This window comes from Meleagris gallopavo, chromosome 3 (genome assembly GCF_000146605.3).
Source record: "Meleagris gallopavo isolate NT-WF06-2002-E0010 breed Aviagen turkey brand Nicholas breeding stock chromosome 3, Turkey_5.1, whole genome shotgun sequence".
Taxonomy (NCBI): Eukaryota; Metazoa; Chordata; class Aves; order Galliformes; family Phasianidae; genus Meleagris; species Meleagris gallopavo.
In genome coordinates, this window is record NC_015013.2 from 12,406,492 (window position 1) to 12,425,463 (window position 18,972).

An 18,972-nucleotide genomic window follows, 5' to 3' on the forward strand; every position below is an offset into this window, starting at 1 on the left:
ATCATTCTTGCTTTTATTCACACTTCTATTCAGAGATTTCTAGATATATAATGAATATTATAAAAAGATATAAAAATAATAGCACATTAACTTAGAGCAATCTGGGATACCTTGTAAGTATTGGCAAGATTTAAGGGTTCATTTTGCTTTCTGTCCAAGTCTTTCAAATAGTGATCCAGTCTTTCATATTTGTACTGATCCATTAGCATTGCTGAAATGACATACTTTCTGTTCAGAACCAAAGAAGAGCTTAGTTCATCATACTTAAAGATAGACTAGGAATTTTGTGTAACTTAATTTCCTTAAATCAGTAGTATTAATGCATTTGTCTAATGTTCGGAAAATTATTGTTTTTAATTTTCCCTCCCGGAAGGAAAATATCAAATTTTAACATCTGGAAGACCTCATTATCTTGACACAAACTTTTTGAGTTGCTGGAGGTATTCACTGAAAACTGCTTGGCAGAAGAGTCCATTCCAAAGACGAAAAGTGTGCAAAAAGCTCCAGAAAGTCTGTTCAGAATTATTGGGAGGTCTTCAGGTAAAAATATCCTATGTGCCTTCCTCCCCAGTTTCAATCAATTTATTCTTCATTCATTTGCATCAAGCCAGTAAGGAGATCCAGTCTTTGGCAGCCAAAGAGGGCTCTGGCAATTTTTCCAACTGTAGCACCTTTGGAGCCTTCCCTCATTACCCACTTACGCAGCATTTGGTAAACTTTTTCTTTTAGTCCATCTCGTTCATAGTCGTGATCAATTTCATCAATTTCAGAGTTGCTGAAGCCTAGTTTACGGGCACAGTGCTTCCACTGCTTAGCTAACTTTTCTCTCACAAGATTCAGCTGTTTCTCAGTTAGGACAGCATTATTGTCTGAAGAAGAAAAAAAGTATAAGAAAATAGCATTATTTAACGTTCCTTCTGCTCCCTATGCTACGTCAGTCGTCCTTTCCAAAGTATTTGAACATCTTGAGTAGAACCTCAGTGACAGGATCAAAAGTGGAGGCAATACTGCCTAATTACCACAAAAGAAACTCCTGGGAAGAAACTACTTCCTGTAGTGGGAACACACGTGTTCACAAGTCAGTTGGTGGACCTGCTTTTTTTTTTCTGAGTCTACCTTAGTTATTACTTAGACACCTGCAAAATTCAGAAGCTCTTTCCTAAAGTCCTTGTATAGCTGACTGATGTTTATATGTGATGTCTTTTATATTCTGGGACTCCTTACTTTGTTTACTTAGGAATAAAAGGGTAGCTTAATCCAATATTGACAAGACAAATAAGGTACACAGTATTACAGAACAGTACTGGCACAAATCTCTAAATATTTCAAGTACTGTGCTACTGTGTAGAAAAGGAGTCACAGACTAAGGTGTACTGTTCTCACATTGTCCAAACCTAATGATTCCCAGAGCTAACTGCATGAGGATAATGCACCAAAGCTAGGAGGTACATCTTACCGAATATACCCATTGATTCATAGTGTGAGTAAGATGCTTCTGTAGCAGCAGGAGAAGTGCTGATGTGTTGATTCTGCTCTTCAATCTTCATGTGATTGTGGGATCCAATTTGAATTCCAGAGCTGTTAGTTATGTTGTACATGACTGAATCTTCTGTATAAGGAAATTAATACAGTTTTATAAACATCTGCATATAAATCAAAAATTGAAGTACTGCATGAAGGGTAAGGATGAAGATTTTGATAATCAAGGGAGTGATTAAATTCTTGTATTGTATTTAACATAGAAATTGTAGATTTGAGTTGGAAGGGACCCTTAATAGTCATCTAGTCAAACTCTCCTGCAAAGTACTGGCAATCATGAACATGTTTTCATGTAGTGTGACACAGCTGTGTTTTACCATAACAAAATGCCCTAGACAAAGGACAGGACAGAACTGTACGGGTTTAAGGTAGCTGAACTCTGGAGACCTGTGCTCCAAGGAAGGCTGATCAGCACGATCCTTTTGTTTTACATTAAAGATGACGATGTCCTTGATCAAGCAAATATAAATGTGTATATATGTAATTGTAGAGACAGGAATATTACATATATACATATATACAATATTACAGGTAATATTGTAAACTTCTGCTATATTTAAAGATATAAAGCAATTACATGAATTATTTCAAGATGCTGATTATGATTTTCCTCACTGATTATGATGCAATGCATATACTGTTGGCTACCAAGACAGATGAAGGCTACAGCTATATTTACCTCTGGTTATTGGAGGTGCAGGAGGATAATACGTGAAAGTTCCCCTGGTGAAAGAGGCAGAAACCTTGATACCTAAACAGAGGAGAAATGCTACAAGTATTATGGAAATTAAAAAAAAATATCTACAAGTACTGCAGTTATTTGTACACCGTACAGTGTGCACAGTGCTCTTAAATACAAAAAGACAAGAAGTTTTAATTAACAGGACTTTATCTCCTTGAATAACTCCTTGAAGAGCTGTTACCCTTATCGTGGTTTTGCTTAGGGACAAATAGCCTTCACGATCCTTGGATCCCAGTGAGGACAATAGGATTCCATGTGGGTGTATGAACAGCAGACAGCAGTGCAGGATCATAGTATAGTCACAGATATTACTGCCTCCCATCACATATTCCAATTTGAAAATTCCAAACCAAGAAAGCTGCCAAGCACACTGCTACTATTTACTGCTGAGACAGGTCGTGGTTTGTTAGTGTGTCAGCTGCAGCAAAAGCGTGGGATGCTACTGCATCTTCTGTTGGTAGCAGTAATGTTCTGCAGAGATGGAACTTCGTGTCGGGCACAGTAATGGATCTGGATGTGCTCAGATGAGCTCTAACAGCCGGTGATGGGGCAGCGAGTGACTGGGTTACAGTCTCCAAATAAAACAATGGAAGAACTGCAGTGCAGGTCTTCTGCATCTGTCTGATACCTGCCATGATATTGTATGTTGACCCCTTACAATAACTGCTTTTATTTTTTTGGTCTCTTTATAATAGTGATACTGACAGTTCTAACTCCTCTTAGACTCACTTCAGTGCGTAAACTCATAAACAGGTACAGCTTCTGCATAAATAATTGAACAGAATAACAACTTTGTGGCATTCTGCCTGTGAGCAGCTGTGTCCTCAATTTATTATTTTTTTTTCTGAGAAGATCTAGAATAGAATGCCCCACTAAAAATCTTCTGTAACTAGTAGGAGAAGACTGTTGTGTACTATACTTCCTTTAGTTCCTGGAAGTTGTATCTTAACTGCTGCTGGTTACTGACGGCTTATTTCTACTTGTTACTGACACCCACTGTTCTCTTTGTTTTCTCCATACCTTTCTATCCCACAGTTCACTACATAAAGTAAGAGAATCTCTCTGGTAGCACTGAGCAGTGATCTCTGGAGAAACCAGCTAAGAGCTTTAGCTCCTTGGTAGCTCCCTGAACTCATGAATCTCTTAACTTGCTGCAAATCAAGCTTAAATACCTATTTTCTGAAACGCTAAACATCACGAGAGAAGTTCCATTTTTGCATGCACAACCTGTGGTGTGAATGTTACGTTCTGTGAGTCAAAAATACTCCTTAGCTTTCCAAGTGTGATTAGTAACTTGTAGTTAGTGTGATTAGCTCTTGGTTTTGTTAGCTGCTGCGGTATTTTCCATTGCCTGCTATTATTAAGGCTGCTTTGTTTTTAGAGGAAAAAACATATTTTCAGAAACACAAGAGTTAGGAGGAGGAGGAATCTCACCTGTATCCATGTCTGCATTCTTTTGTTGCTGGTTTGTGCTGCTCTGTGCCCCCAGGTTTGGGCAAGATTCCGGCACGGGAGTTTTGCTTAGGCTAAAGGCACCGGTTGAACAGGGATCATAGAGATCTTCCGTGTTTCCTGTTAGGAGACTGTTAACATTTGGCCCATAAAAATTATCGAAATGTCCCCGTATTGGTATTGCAGCTTGTTTTGGCCAAAACCAAGGGTTAGTGTGTGATCCTGTATTTTCAGCTTTGTAATAATGTTCATTACAATTAGAAACAGAAGGCAGCTTCGCAAATGAATCGTTGGAAACTTTTCGTCTCCTTTCTCTCTCTCTCATTTCAGGAGTGTATGGTGGAACTACTGATTTATCCATCCGGCTGCCAAATGCATGGTAGTCATATTCACGTTCAAGTTTTCTTTCTAGATTGTCAGAGGATGTAAACGAAGTCTCACAGCTCTCAACAGGCTGGTTCTCAGGGCAGGCAGCAAACAAGGCTTCATTAATCTGACCCTGGGAGCTGTGTAGAGAATTAGGTTGATCTGAAAGGGAAAAAAATGAAGTATTTGAAATATATTCTATTGCAAGAATATAACTAGTGGTGGCATTAGATTCTATTCATTTATTTTTAATATTATGGTAACTAATAAAAGATAAAAGTGTAACATCACTTCCAGCATAAGCTGTTTTATATAATACTTCCCTTTCTGGGAAGTATCACAGAACTGTGTCTAAGAAAGTGGTGTCTGAGCTCGTTGTTAATCTGCTGATATTGACACCACGTTCTTAGTCACTGAAACAACAGGTTCCCAGCAGCATGTGTAGGGTCTGATTTACTACTAAGTCTTGACTGCATTAACTGGCAGTCAAGTGTAAGAGCAGAGTATAACAAGATGGAAAGTAGAACTCACTGTAATTGGTGTTATTTAATGCAACACAAATAATTTGCCACTAAAGTAATATCTGCAAAAGATTATGCAGAAATCCTGTCTGGATATTTCAGGATTAATCCTTTCTATTTTGTCTGGTTTATTCTTCATTGTCTCAAAGAATATCTCTTTACAAGCAACACTTACCAGATAGAACAGTCTGTCATCTTTGAAACTAGTTCTCTCTATTAAAGGAAGTCCCAAATTAGACTGAATTATAATTTAGATCGTGCTGCAACGTTCCTAGACTAAACAAGAATGTAAAATTTCGCTTGTTACTACTTGTTCTTGTGTTTTCTATAGGCAGGACTACAGTTCTGAAAGCTTCACAGGTGTCTAGAAAATGTTGCATGTTGCCTAAAGCATGGGACTTGCATAGGTCACTGTAAACTTGGAATAAAGTCTATATGCTTTTAAGTAGCTTGGATAGTGTCAGTAAATTTTTTGTTGTTGTTGTTGGAAATAGGATCTCATTTCCTTTGCTGTTAAGATACTTTGGTAAAACAAGAATAAGAAGAATAACATCGTAACATACTGATGTGACAGCTCCATAAAACATGCAACTCATCCAAGGTTTAAAATAGAGAGAAAGGGGAGAAGACTCGTCTGTTAGTTCTCTTCTGGTAGACTATGGACAGCAAGATCACAAAATACTGTGCTGTGGTGTTGTTTCCTTATTGATAATTTTGTGTCCTGGTTTGTAACAAAGGCTGGAGTGGGGAAAAAGGGAAGTTTGTGGAGTTGAAGCTGATAGGACAAGCATTAAGTTTGCTGGTATGACCAAAAGGGTGGGAAGGAATATCAACTATGTAAATTGACTACTGAAAAATCTAGTATAGAAGAAACTGTTGGCATGGAAGAGGAAAGCGCAAGGCTGAAATAAAATGGGTTTGAACTGTAGATGCTGGAAAAATTTAGTGAGCTTGGGAGCAAATTTAGTTTTTTCAGTGATTAAAATTCTCTATGAAGTACTGAATAATTGAGTCTCTCCATAGCTACTTAATGGTAACATTACTCGCTTTGTACATGGGCAACCTTTATCTTTAGCAGAGTAAATGCTGCGCTAGTTAAGCGACTTGGAACACTTACCTATTTGGCCATTACTAGTATCTACCACTACAGCATCTATTTGAAGGGATTTCATCCTCTGCAGCAATTCTTCTGACTCGGGCCACATTTCCTACATGTAAGAAAAGAACATATGATCAAGTTATAGGTAAAAGCTTAACAAAAGGAAGCGCCTGTAGAATAGGAAACACATCCTCACAGTGATGTCACCTGGGTGAAGAGATTCCATGAATCTATTGGAAGAGATCCTCTTACAGAGGGCAGAGCCTTGCAGAAAATATCCACTGCTTTGCTACAGATGGGCAAAATCTTATCTTCAGTGAAAGAAGGAAGAACTGTAATGCAACTGTAGTATGAAATACCAACTTGGCCAGAGAACACCCTTTAACTAAATGAGTATAAGCTTAATCTGTACATAGTGATAGATTTCTTAATTAATGTCTCCCCTAAGGTCCTCACAAAGAAGCTGTTAACTGTGAGCTAGATAAGCATACGGTGACTTGAAAACTAGTTGAATAACTGGACCCAGAGGGCAGTGATCAATACTTAGAAGTTTAGTTGGAGGCTGGTAACTATCTGTGTACCCCATGGGCCATCACTGAGTCCAATCCTGTTCAACATCTCCATTAACGATGCAGAGGGACATCAGCTGGGGGCTGACTGGCTGGAAAGCAGCTCTGCAGAAAAGGACCTGGGAGTCCCGATGGATGCCAAATTGAATGTGAACTAGCAGTACACCCTTGCAGTGAAGGAGGATGATGGTGTCCTGGTGCATTTGGAGGACTGTAGGTCAAGGGTGGTGATCCCTCCCCTCTACTCAGGATTGGTGAGGCCACACCTGGAGTGCTGTGTTCAGTTCCAAGCCCCTGCAGTACAAGAGCCAACGGAATGGGTCCAGATAAGACTAAGGGACTGGAGCATCCTTCTTGTGAGAGAGGCTGAAAGAGCTGAGACTGTTTAGACTGGCGATGAGGAAGATCAGAGGAAATCATGTCAGCATGTATAAGCATCTGATAGCATGGTGTAAAGAGGACACTCTTTCCAGTGGTTCCCAGTGGTGGGAACAGATGGAACCACTGGAGGTTCTGAGAGTGGCAGTATAGGGTTTTTCTGCTTTTTTTCTTTTAATTTAAAAATTTTTTTAAATATATTTTTAAACTGTTTAGGTGACCAAGCAGTGGCAGAGTTTGCTCAGATGGACTCTCGGAGTGCTTGGAGATGCACAAAAGCTGCCTGAATGTGGTTCTGGGCAGCCTGCTCTAGGTGTTCTTGGCTAAGCAGGAGGTTGGACCAGATGATCTCCACACGTCCCTCCAATCTCAACCATTCTGTGATCCTGCAGCCCTTTTAGTTAGGGGGCTGTAAACTCTTGCTTCCATAATTGCTAGTGCTGAGGCAAAAAAGGCTTTGCTTGAGCCCTCTAACTCATGTTCCTAAAGAAGCTGTCCTAGCAGTTCACCATCCTGACTTGCCTGGATGCTGTATTCACGCTCTGTGCCCCTCACCTGTGTGGCCTGATATGAAGGGATGCTTTTCTTCCTGAGAAAGTAATAGAAATACCCCATTTTCTAAATAGTTCTTTAGTCCCTATGATTATTTGGGACTGCTATCATTATATGGACATTTGGACTTCATATCAGAAGTTAGTTCAGTTCTCATTGATAGCTGTCACGACAAATGAATAAATTAATACTACAAAAAGATTCTGTCATCAGCCAATACTCCAGAAGTTTTCATTCTCGTATTATTTTTCAGTCCTGAGATCATTCTTTGTATCATAAGCTGTAAACCTAAACCTCAAGTCAGAAAAGGAAGAGAAACCAACTTACGCACTAGGAAAAAACAACTGATTTCAAATAAAAATGGGAACTATTCTTATTGCTGTTGTGTAGCTCCGACTCTCAAGCAGGCTGAGAATTTACAGGCATTAAAGAAAAAAGCAACCTCGCATGAATTCAGAGTTTTTTATACTTACCTTAAATCATATTCTGATACTTCTGAATCTCTAGGGAATAATATTTTATTATGTGAGTGAGACATTCTGGACACAATAGAAGCTTTTCTGAAGTACTGTGTTATCACAATCATTCCTATCAGGGTCATTCAGCTTACAGTGGGCTTGGGACGTGTCTTGTCCCACATCCTGCTCAGAACAGGATTGGCTATGGGGCTGGACCAGGCAGCTCAGGGATTTGTCCATTTGCATCCTGGAAACTCTAAGGCTGGTGACTTGTCAGCTGCCTTGGGCAGCTTGCTCCACTGCCTGTCTGTCCTTGTGTGGCTATTCTTGTTTCACCTTATGCTCACTGTCTCTCACCTTCCTTTTTCTGTGCACTGCTGTAAAAGAGCTCGGCTCCAACTTCTCAATAAACCCTTCAATGGTAGGAACAGGCTACTACTTTTACGTCTTTCCCAAACCATCTCCTGTTCAGACTGAGTAAGTCCCAGTCTTTGCAGCAGTGCTGCTCCCCAGCCAGCACTGAGGCCACGTGCTGTTTCTCCCCTCATGCAGCATATTGCATTTGGGTTTTTTTGGAATTCTGTAAGGTTTCTGTCATCCCAATCTCCCAGCCTGCTGTGGGTACCCTTGATTGACTATGGTGGTACTTATTCATCCCTATAGTTTGTCATCTGCATGCCTTATGAGATCATACTCCATCACTCCTTTGGTCATTGATCAGGGTATAAATCAGGGCATGTCCCATTATAGCAGATCCCTGCATTATTGCAGTAGTTCCCGTTCTCCTGGTGAAGTAGGGCCCATTAACCACTACCCTCTAAGACCATCCAATCTGTTTTTAACCCATCTGGCTGTCTGCCCATCCAGATGGTAACATCTGAACCTGGACACAGGAATATTTTGGAGACAGCATTGAAAAACTTCCTGAAGCTGAGGTAAATGACGTACACTGTTTTCCCCTCATTCACAAATCCATCCATTTTTACACTGTAGGAAATCAGGTTGGTCAGGCATGATCAGAGTTGGGCGGAATCTGGCAGTAAGTGGGGACGTGGCACGGCACGCTTGGGAAGCTGACACTTTAATACTTAGTTAAAAAATTACTCACTTCCATCTTCTTCAGATCGTCTTCAATATTTTTTTCTAGGTTTTGATAGTAAAAAGGCATGTACTTCTCACTAACTTCTGCAAAAAAAAAAAAGAGAACTAGATGAAGATGGTTTTCCGTAGAAAATCAGTAATTTATGCTGTTAACAATCTTGATGCACAAGGATTCAATCAAGATTTTATATCAAGTCAGAAACAGTAATGAGAAAACTAAACGCATGTTGGAGTCTATATTCACACAACTTGTTCAGCCTTAGTGTAGTTAAAAACAAGATTATTTCTATGGATTTTTTTGGTCGTCTTATTGCTTGTAAGGAGAAAAGTGATCTGTGGCTGAAGTAACTTCCCTTGGCTGCCAAAATAAGTAAGATGCATTTAACTGCATTCAGGTATTGGATAAACAGCTACCTTACTTCTACAAAGGACGGAATTACTCAAAGAATCTACAAACATCACTGCAGGTTAAATACAGAAGTAGCAGATTTGTTTCTCCATGTCTGTATGCATCTTGTGAATATTGATTCTGCTGCATATGAAGCTCTAGGTGCCTCTGCATAAATCAGAACTCCCTGTGCATGTAGTTTTTCTTTTTTGGGACTGCTATTGTGACAAAGAGAAAAGGCAAAGGGAAATGAGGAATATTGGCTTACGTACGTTGTGTATTTGATGACTGCTCTTATTTCCACCCCCCACCTTCTGTCAGACCACTCAGTCCAGACTTTTTCTAACTTCAGTTGTTTTGGATTCCGACCACAAAAAGGATGATCAGTAACAACTGCTGCATTGCTAATGGAAGGCTAATCAGCTTTTGATGCAGGTTTTGATAGGATATTATGTCAGTTGTACCCGAGATGTACTATGTTCCTTCACACCAGCTTTTCTGAAACCTTCAGAAGGAGGATCAGACAACATTGGAAAAAACAATTATAGCATGTACAAAGTGTCTTATCTCCATCCAGTCTATTCTACTCCATCTACTTTTCTTTCTCAAAGCTGTAACTGTTGGACAGGATGCTATTTGTAGTCAGTGTACAGAGAACAGGTTTTACTGGGCATCTGAGTTGGTCGCTTTATTTTCTAATTGAGAATTAATAAGAAGGAATTCACGTTTGCTGCACTGCAGACTATTGATGGACACAGAACAAAAATAATCCCACTGTAATGCCTTACCTGTGAAGGTCGGCCGATCCTCTGCCTTCTGCTCCCAGCATTGTTTCATTAAGTCAATAATTTCCTGTGGACATTTCTCAATGATTTCTTCTATGTCCGGTCTGTTTCCACGAATGATTCCAAAATAAATATGGGCTTCATTTATACAATCTGAAAAATTAAAATTTCACATCAAATTTTGATCCCAGGTTTTTCTCTCCCCCAAAGTCACATCTTTGTAGGAAAAAGGAACACTTGAAGCAACATCCTGTATGTTTGTGGATATATAAATGAAGATTTCAAAGAAAGAAGTCTGAGTTATAGATACAAACTCGAGAGATTTGTGAAGCTGAATCCGGTTCCCTAACTTCTGTATATTAGAGACTTAAGATTAATGAATGTTTTTATGAATGTGTGCCATGTAAGGGTGACATATCTAGATTTGCAGAACCTGAATCTCAGTTATGCTCTGTGCTAGGTCAGAACACAAAGACAGTCACATAGGCTGTGTTTAGACAGTTAGCAGAACAAAACAGACATTCAAAATTATAAACGTTGCTCTGGAATTCCATGGTCTGCTCCTACTTTCCTACATGTATGCATGTTAAGAAATTAGCATTGTACAGCTGAGGAACAGTAACTGGCTGCATGAACATTCCTGTTAAAAGAGAAATGTTGGTACGTTTAGCCCATGTTAGGAAACAGCATACATGAGAGATTCCATGCTGGCCTGCCCAAGGCTTGTCTAATTTCTGCCACTGAGTGCAGGTTTACACGTGTTCTGTATGTTCAAACTTGGCCTTATGCCTGTATTTCAAGTGCAACTGGGATGTTCCTGACCACATTTCAAAGGAATGATGCAATCAATGCCTGTAAGTGGCCATGAGATGTAAAACAGGGGCTATACTTGGGCACAGGCAGCATAACCCACTATTCTTAACTTTGTAACTTGAAATGCTTAGTGTTTATAACTTAATCTTGTAATCTAATCTTTTTTCCAAATAACTTACTCTCATATGGCTCTTTGTTAGCAAAAATTGCCCAGATTACAATGCCAAAGCTGTAAATATCTGATTTCTCCACAGGTTTTACATTAACATCGTTTAAGTGCTCTGGGGCCATATAGAAAAGGGTCCCGGCGTTGTTCTGGGAAGCGCTCTTGATTTTCTTCTGTCGGCTGGTCTCTTCCGTGGTCAGCCGGCTCCAGTTCTTAAAGGAAGCAACACCAAGATCTGCAATCTATTAAAAAAAAACAACAGAAATATGTCAGAGCTGGTGCTGTGGTGAAAAGGAGATAAGGAAGTAATTCATGCAGTTCTCGATGTTATAACAGTAGCTGCAAAAATGTAACTGAAGGAAAGGGGGAAAAATGTTTGCTTTTCATTTTTTTCCCCCCTGAATAAAATATTACTGCCAACTGGAAACCTAACTATTAGTTTAAGATCACGTGGAGCAATGGTACAATGCAAGGAGAAAAACATTCAGTTTTGCTCATAGTGATAATCTGGTTTGAGATATGCTTTGCTGTACTCACAGCATATCAGAAGATCCACAAAAGCAGCAGCTTTTGGAATAATCTATGAGAAGCATATACATCACCACCTTCCCCTTTCCATTTAGAATCCATCTAACTCAACCCTCCCCTTAGACCTTTCTACAAAAAAGGAATTAGATCTAAAGTGATACAGTGTGTGTACTGTAAGAGACATGGAAAAAGGTACAGTGTGTGTACTGTAAGAGACATGGAAAAAGGACAGCATGAAAAAAGTTAAAGCCAGAGTATGTGGGTACTGTGCACTGGACAATGTGACATTACTGAAAGCCTAGGGTGCTGTTTTACAACAGCTAGACTGTTCACCTCAGCTGATGGTGAACAAAGTAATTTTACCCTCCTTTTCTCACAGACTCCTCTTATGTGCTCTCGTGGCTTATTCTGGTCCTGCACTGGCAAGGCACTCAACCAGCTTGCTGAACTAAGTGCTCCCTTACAGAAGGGTGGCCAGAAAGGCAAAATGTAATCTGATTGGTTTGGCTTCCTAAATTATACTGGGGACAGGGTGGCCAAGGTCCAGGAATTCAACAGGAGAGGAAAAATGAAAGAAAGTGGGACTACCTCACTTGGCCACAGGAAGCTGTGAAACTCAGCTAGTTGTGTAACTCAGTCACTTCAGATACAACTGGAGTGACACACTGCTGCACTTCTAACTCTTCTCCTGCTGTCTCTAACTAGCTTACTGTTCCTCTTTAGTTTCTAAAGCTTTCAGCTAAATTTAGAGGAGATATATTCAAGGAGGAAGAAATTCTAAGTTAAAACCTACTGAGGACTTAAGTACAAGTTCATGTCTAAAAGTGAGAGGAGGTCTAATGTGGCAGAGGAAAATGTGATAAAAAATCCTCCTACTTTATTTTAACAGCTATTATTTATGATGGGCTTTTTCCCATTATAAACATTGGCAATGTTAAACACATCTGAGCAGACAGATCATTCAACAGCTGCCTTACACGAGACTTTTGGTCAAACTGCTAAGTCTGATCTGATTCTGAATTTGATCCTGAGCTCCAGTTTGGTTTGCCATACAGTGTGATAACAATCTGATTTGTGCCTGTCTGTATAAGCAGTCGGAAACCCCCCAAATCATCCAGTTTACCTTTAAAGTGGATAATGAAGTGGTGGGTTTGTTGTTGGTTTTTTGTTTTGGTTAAAAAAAAAAAATAACAAGCTTATCTCTCTTTTCTGCAAGCTGCTCATACTGCACTATGAGATACTTGCTACTATCTTAATCTTGTCAAATTATTTCTCATTAATTTATGTGTGAGAAGTATCAAGTGCCAGGGTTTTCTTCACAACATTCTATTCACTAGTTTCCTGTTGTAATGAGTTAATTATCTCAGTGACTCACCTTGACCACGACAACTGATGAGGACTGCTGCAAATTCTACTCAGGTTTATTGAGCAGCGGGCTCTATCTGCATACGTCTCGATCCAAAAGCCCTCTGAAGTTACTAGAAGGACTTTGGAACTTTTGGATTTTATAAATCATTCTTTGAAGTAGTCTCCTGCTGCTTTTTTTTTTTTGGAGCTGCTGGCTGTCATTTAAAAATGATGACTAAGGGGAAAAAAAGAGGGAGACAAAAGAGGAGAAGATAATTAAAGGAGAAGAAGAAAAAGGAGTTAGAGGCAGGATGAGAAATTCCAGCAATAAAGGACAAAAGACATGATCCTTAAGATACTTTTTGATTCAAATTATGGGTGCTAAAGTTTGTTTTTTCTTTCTTGCTGTTTCATTATTCACTACTTCTCACTACTATTGCTCAGTTTTTAATAGCTGTAGTGATTTTTTTTCACAGATGGGGGCAGATTATGCAAATCTGCAAATATGCAAAGGTGCAGAGCTTGTGTAGGTCACTGCTAACATTGTCCTTGCGATAGCTCAGTGAAATACAGAAGAGTTCATCTACCAGTCAGGAATACTATCCGAATGCAGACACACTGTGGTCTATGATGCAAATTATCAGCATTCTCCATTTTCACTTTAACACGTACCTTAATGTGGAAGTCTTTATCCACAAGGATGTTTTCTGGTTTTAGGTCTTTGTGTACCAAGCCTTGCTCGTGTAGATAAAGCATTCCTTCTATGATCTCCAGGATGAAACGCCCTTTCACTGATAGAGGTACTGGGAGCTGAAATGAAGGAAAACTTTATGTTAAAGAATGCTATTACAACCATCAATAAGAAACAGTATTTAATCAAGTTTGTTTCTTAGTCTTATGAATGCCTCTGCTCAAGACAGGGTATGAAATGAACTAGAGGTCCTTCCTGAATCTAAATTATTCCAATACGGTAGTTTTAGAGTCACTCCATATTTACAAAAGCACTCTTTTTGAGAAAATTCTTCAGATATTTTTACAAACATACTCCGTTAACTCTGAACCTACAACTGTGTTCTGTTCCTCTGCAATGCACAGGGAAGCCAAAGCTGTATTCTGCTTTTACGACCTGCCATCTCTAGAGCAGGCAGGGTGCTGCTGGCCCTTTAATACAGAAAGGAGAATCAGAAACTAAAAGGATTGCATCCTCTGCAGATGGCAGTAACATCCTGTCCCTCTCAATCATCAGCCCAAAGGAGCAGCAAGGGATGAAACAATTCACTGCTCACTTTTTGGAGCACTTTCATCATGTTGCCCCGGTGCACGTACTCCATCACAAGTGAGTAGTTTCCATCTTCCAAAATTACACCTAGTAGTTTTACCACCCGGTCATGCTGCAGATTGCGCATAATCCTGCCTTCTTCAAGGAGGGATGCATTACATCTGCAAAAAAAGCAATTACTCTGAATGTGGGCTAGGAAAAAACACAGGAATGAAAACACTGTTGATTGATCATGAAAATGATAGCCAAATGTCAACCTCCCCAGAGCTGCTGTAAGATGAACCATTTCTTCTGTTTGTTTTGAACTGGTACAATGGATTTACTATGGAGGAGTCTACCCACATACTGGATGCTGATAACATTTACTATGGATTATGGGTTTAGAGTGAACTCAAAGTCTGGTCATCTGGGCCATAGTACAACTCACCAGTAGTCACAGGTGTGCAGACAGGAGCTCACGATTACAGAAGGAAGGTATCCATGCATTTAAATATAAGAAGGGATGGTATTTTACTATTACTCCTGGTAAGTCACAGGCAAATGGAAGCAAGAACAGCTTGAGACTGTATTGCTTGCTAATGCTTTCCTAGCCTGTGACTAAAAGGGAAACTGCTTTCTCCCTCTGTCTTCCTCTCCAGTAGTAGAAAAGGTGGTTGTTTTGTTTGCTTTAAGCTCATTTAGAAGGTTGCTTAAGACTTTTGATTCGAGACTTTTAAGGAATAAAAAACTTAAAGAGCCTGGACAATGAGACTGAAAAGAAACAAAACCAGAAACAAAGCTGGCAAGCTTGTCTATTTTAACTGTTTGTCCCAGCCATCAGAGCAATCTGCAAACTACCAGAATCTCTTAATTCACTTTACACTGGCAAAATAAAGACTCGAATTATTTATCCTAACTCAAATTAGAAGAACATGGGTTTTTGTCTCTCTCTAGTAGATGAGTCAAGGGAGTCACCTACAATGATGATGGTTACTTTGGTAACTATGATGGTTAGGACTATGAGGAAGTAGAGCTAGAATGTGACCTGAAATCAACAACTAGTTCAGTCCCTGAATTAAATCAGTGGGTTTAGCTCACAGTTTTCAGAAGAGAGAGCTACATTCTTGGTGTCATAACTGTAGGGCTGGAGTACTGCTGACAGACAGTGTCTGTTTAGTTCCTAGTGGACATCTATATTGAAGACTGATCGGCAAGCTTGAAAATAACACGTCCACTGAGTTCCTGCATCTGCTTAGGTGTGCAACACTTAACAGTTCACAGCAGCACACACCTTGCAAAAAAACCAAACCAGAACAACAAACCTGGGAACTTCATTGTAATAAGTTAAAACTGCAGAAAAGGTGGCTAATGAGGGAAAAGTGAAAATTTGAAGGAAAGCTGCTAGTGCTCTATTAGGAGTGTTTTCCCCCAGTATCTCCAGAATCCAAAGATCTTAAATTATAAACTTCTATTTAGATTTATCTCCATTGAGTTTAGAGGACTCATTAGACTGAAAGAATACATCTTCAACTTACTCGGTGCGCTGGGGTCCTGTATACACTGTTTTTAATACTACATGTCCATATGTCTTGTGAAGGCATAATGAAATTTTTCCATATCCTCCAGCATCTAATTGTTGTTTGTCAATCAAATCCTCTGTGCTCATGTGGATGTCATCCAGTGACATGTTTGCAGGCTTTGTGGCTTAGCAGTAAAAAGGAAATGAAGTACCCTAGTGCTTCTGGATCTATAGGAAAGAGGAAAAGAAAGTGTCATTATTCAGCATTTAACTGTTCCACTAAGTAAGCCTCTATGTAAGGAGAGGGACACTGGCATATATACTCTTGTAACTCCTCTGAACTAGCTGCATTTCAGAGGGCCTCAGTGTGAAACTGAAGCTACTGTTGTTCTCTTATAAGATGAGACCTTAAGATCACAAATGATGTATTCTATCAATCCATTGCAGTTATATTAAACTGATGTTAAACTGTTTCCTCACCTGATTGCTGCAAATCACCGTTAATAATAATAACGTGTTCTTATCCATATAATATGTAGTGAATTGGTACTGTCTTTGTACCTCATGCTTCGCTTGCAAAACTAAGAACCTGAAAAACCAAGGGCCACAGTTCCAAGGGCAGGTTGTGCATAGCAATTCTGAGAGGCAATTTATTTTCTATATTGCTTGAATGTCAGTCTATCATAATAGTAGTACATATATAAGTATCTGCCTAGATACTTATATAACTCTAAGCTACATCTTAAGCATCTTTGCAAATTCAGCTTTCAAGAGTTTGCTTGAAGTTTAAAACAAAGGGAAGTTTTCTCTGGATGATGAAAGAGAGAACCCAGCTTCTGTAGAAAACTCCTTTTCACAGCTGCCTTAATTTAAAGAGATAAACACTGGCAAGGACTGTGGTGGGGATATAAGGCAACACTCTCTTGTCCCCATCCCTTGGAAAAAAAAATAAAAGATGGAGAAATTATGAAGGCTTGCAGTAACTCCTGAATAAAACAACAACAACAACAAGGACTGAGAACTTGGGAGAGCCTTGAAATGGGTAGGCGGGTCACCCCAGTGAATACCCAAACCATTTTAAGCTTTGATAAAGCTGCAGTACTCTTGCCTGACGTGTCTCTCGGGAGGTAATCATGTTATGTCACGTAAAGCAAAAGTTTTCTAATAAAAGGCAAAGTCCAAGAGATCAGAAGGGTTGTGCAGTTGTAGTTTCTTCCGGGTGGCTGTGACAGCTGTAACAGAGGCACTGTCAGCAGCAATAGATTAGTTCATTCAGGAGCTGAAGGAAGAGAGATGTTAATGTGCAGATCTGGAAACCGGCTGATCATTTCAATACTGACAAGCCAAAATACGGAAGATTAAAGAATAATAACTTTCTGTATTCTGTAGAATACAGAAAGCAACAGTTCCTTCCCTGTATATGTATATGCTATGACCTGTTGTCATACAGACAACAGGAAATCCTTCTTACAGTTGAAGCAGTTTGCTCTTCTAAGAGTTTTTTTCTTGGCTTTCCTAGAGTTGAAAGAATGCTGATTGTGTTTTGTTGGAGCGCCAGCCTGCCTAGTAAGCACAGGACTGATGATATGGCACCTTGTGCTGCTGGGAATCCCCGCTGCTGCTCTTGTCTCCTTGGAAGTTCCCAGCGATGGCCTTATGGCTTCCCTGGTGGTGTTGGTGTTGGTGAGATGCTGCTGATGGGTATAGGTGTCATGAGTACCAAGGCCTGAATTCACTCATGAGACTTTAACATCAGGCTGGATGTGGCTCTGGGCAGCCTGGTCTGGTGGTTGGCAACCCTACACATAGCGGGGCGGTTGAAACTCGATGATCACTGTGGTCCTTTTCAATCCAGGCCATTCTGTGATTCTGTGATCCATAGTAAGTTATGCTAACGGTAATATCACACCTAAGTAGTAAGTGCTCATGCGAGAATTGCACGTACTGCTCTTCTGAACACAAATTACATACATAGATGCGTATTATTTAATGACTACTTATTTCAGTATGCTACCTAATGAGGTACTGACTGTTGTTACCTGGGAGTATCAGATAATGCAGAAATCAAGGAGGAAGGCTCAGGTCCATTCAAAGTTTACTTCTTTTTGAGATACATGGTGATGCAGACGTGTCCTTAGCACCTGTGATACATCAATACACACATTAAATGTCTGTGATTGAGAGAAAAGAAGTTTTGTGGTTCAGCTCAGCCTAGCCTTACAGAGGCCAACTCTACTTCTTGCAGGCAGTTTGCATCCTATAAAGTCATTCTCACCAGTACAGCTGGTCGATTACAAAACACATTATTTCCAACATACTACTCTGAGCATCTGTATTAGAGATGATTGATATTTAACAACTGTGAATATGTACTACAAAATCTTTGAACAATAGGTGCTAAAAGAAAGGGATTTCTTTTTGTCACCAGCATGCTTGGCTTTTCTTTGGAGAGCAGCAGAAGTATAACATGTGGTTCTGCGGCAGTTTTCTTTTTAACCCCTGGTTATGTTCTCCCCCCTGATCCCTGAGGGCAGCACCAACAACCTAGAACTGCTCACCAGCCATGTGGGTGTAACCGGCATTTGAAAGCAGCTCGCTCCATTCCACTGGTTTGATACTGATCTGACGCAGGCCTTGTGTGGCGTTCATGGTTAAGGAGCACCGCTGGCTGTATTAACGTGGTAACATGAAGAAGGTCAGACCATAACTACAGGCCTTTAGGTCTAACGCTACTTGGAGCAGGTAACTTCTTGGGAGGCATTGCCAGATACAATCAAAGCAAGGGGCCGAGTTTGTAGCTATCTAAAGCTCTTGGCCGCTTAGCAGTGAAGAATGGAGAATAACAAACTGGAACTGGTATCACTGATATGGGCAAGTGGGGGAGAAATGTGGAAGGGCTGCAGCAGCGGAGGACAAAATTATACATGTGCAGATGTTTCAAATCCTGTCAGTGCCTCACAACTCTATCACTGTAGCTCTCATAACCCACTCAACTTAAACCTTTCTATTCTGCTATTTTTTTCTTTTTCTCTGTGGTGTTTTTTCACCGAGGAGCATTTACTTCTTTACTTTTGGAAACAGCATGTTGCATGGGCAGTCTATAGAGGGGAGTCCACAGGAATGCACGGAGAAGCCAAACTAAAGGAAGCAGACAGTAAGGATACACAGAGAGCTCTGGTAAAAGAGCAGAGGGACACGGGGAAGGGGAGAGCAGAGAGGGTCTGCGGGACGCTTTGCAGCAGTACGGCCGTATCACCGGCCTTTATACGCGCTCACAAAGACACGCATCCCTCCGCCAGGGACACAGCCTGGTGTCAAGACCCGGTCTAGGCCTACTTCTCGTTGGCCGGCAGCGCGTCCTCCTGGGGCTCCTCCCGGCGGCTTCCTGCCT

At 40.2% G+C, this 18,972-nt stretch overlaps 1 protein-coding gene and 1 long non-coding RNA gene across 3 annotated transcripts in view; one reads left to right on the forward strand and one right to left on the reverse strand.

The window, feature by feature from the left end:
• The window catches only part of LOC116216425, a 76,077-nt gene that overhangs the window by 8,717 nt on the left and 48,388 nt on the right, over window positions 1-18,972 (forward strand). The window lies entirely within an intron of this gene.
• RIPK1 (receptor interacting serine/threonine kinase 1) lies at window positions 136-17,722 on the reverse strand. The gene is made up of 12 exons (XM_003204770.4): window positions 17,621-17,722; window positions 15,598-15,809; window positions 14,091-14,244; window positions 13,477-13,614; window positions 10,943-11,171; window positions 9,954-10,103; window positions 8,785-8,861; window positions 5,738-5,828; window positions 3,716-4,261; window positions 2,219-2,290; window positions 1,457-1,609; window positions 136-869 (listed from the first exon to the last, which is right to left on the reverse strand). The coding sequence occupies exons 2-12, from the start codon at window positions 15,747-15,749 to the stop codon at window positions 583-585; spliced, it is 2,049 nt and encodes a 682-aa protein (XP_003204818.1). The 5' UTR covers window positions 15,750-15,809; window positions 17,621-17,722; the 3' UTR covers window positions 136-582.

Bases quoted from the DNA above. Each gene is read 5' to 3' on its own strand.
- RIPK1 (XM_003204770.4), bottom strand. From the start codon at position 15,749: ATGTCACTGGATGACATCCACATGAGCACAGAGGATTTGATTGACAAA. The intron at 14,245-15,597 runs GTAAGTTGAAGA...CTTTTTTTGCAG, and splicing joins ACAGGACCCCAGCGCACCGA to ATGTAATGCATCCCTCCTTG. The intron at 8,862-9,953 runs GTAAGGCATTAC...TTTTTTTTGCAG, and splicing joins GGATCGGCCGACCTTCACAG to AAGTTAGTGAGAAGTACATG.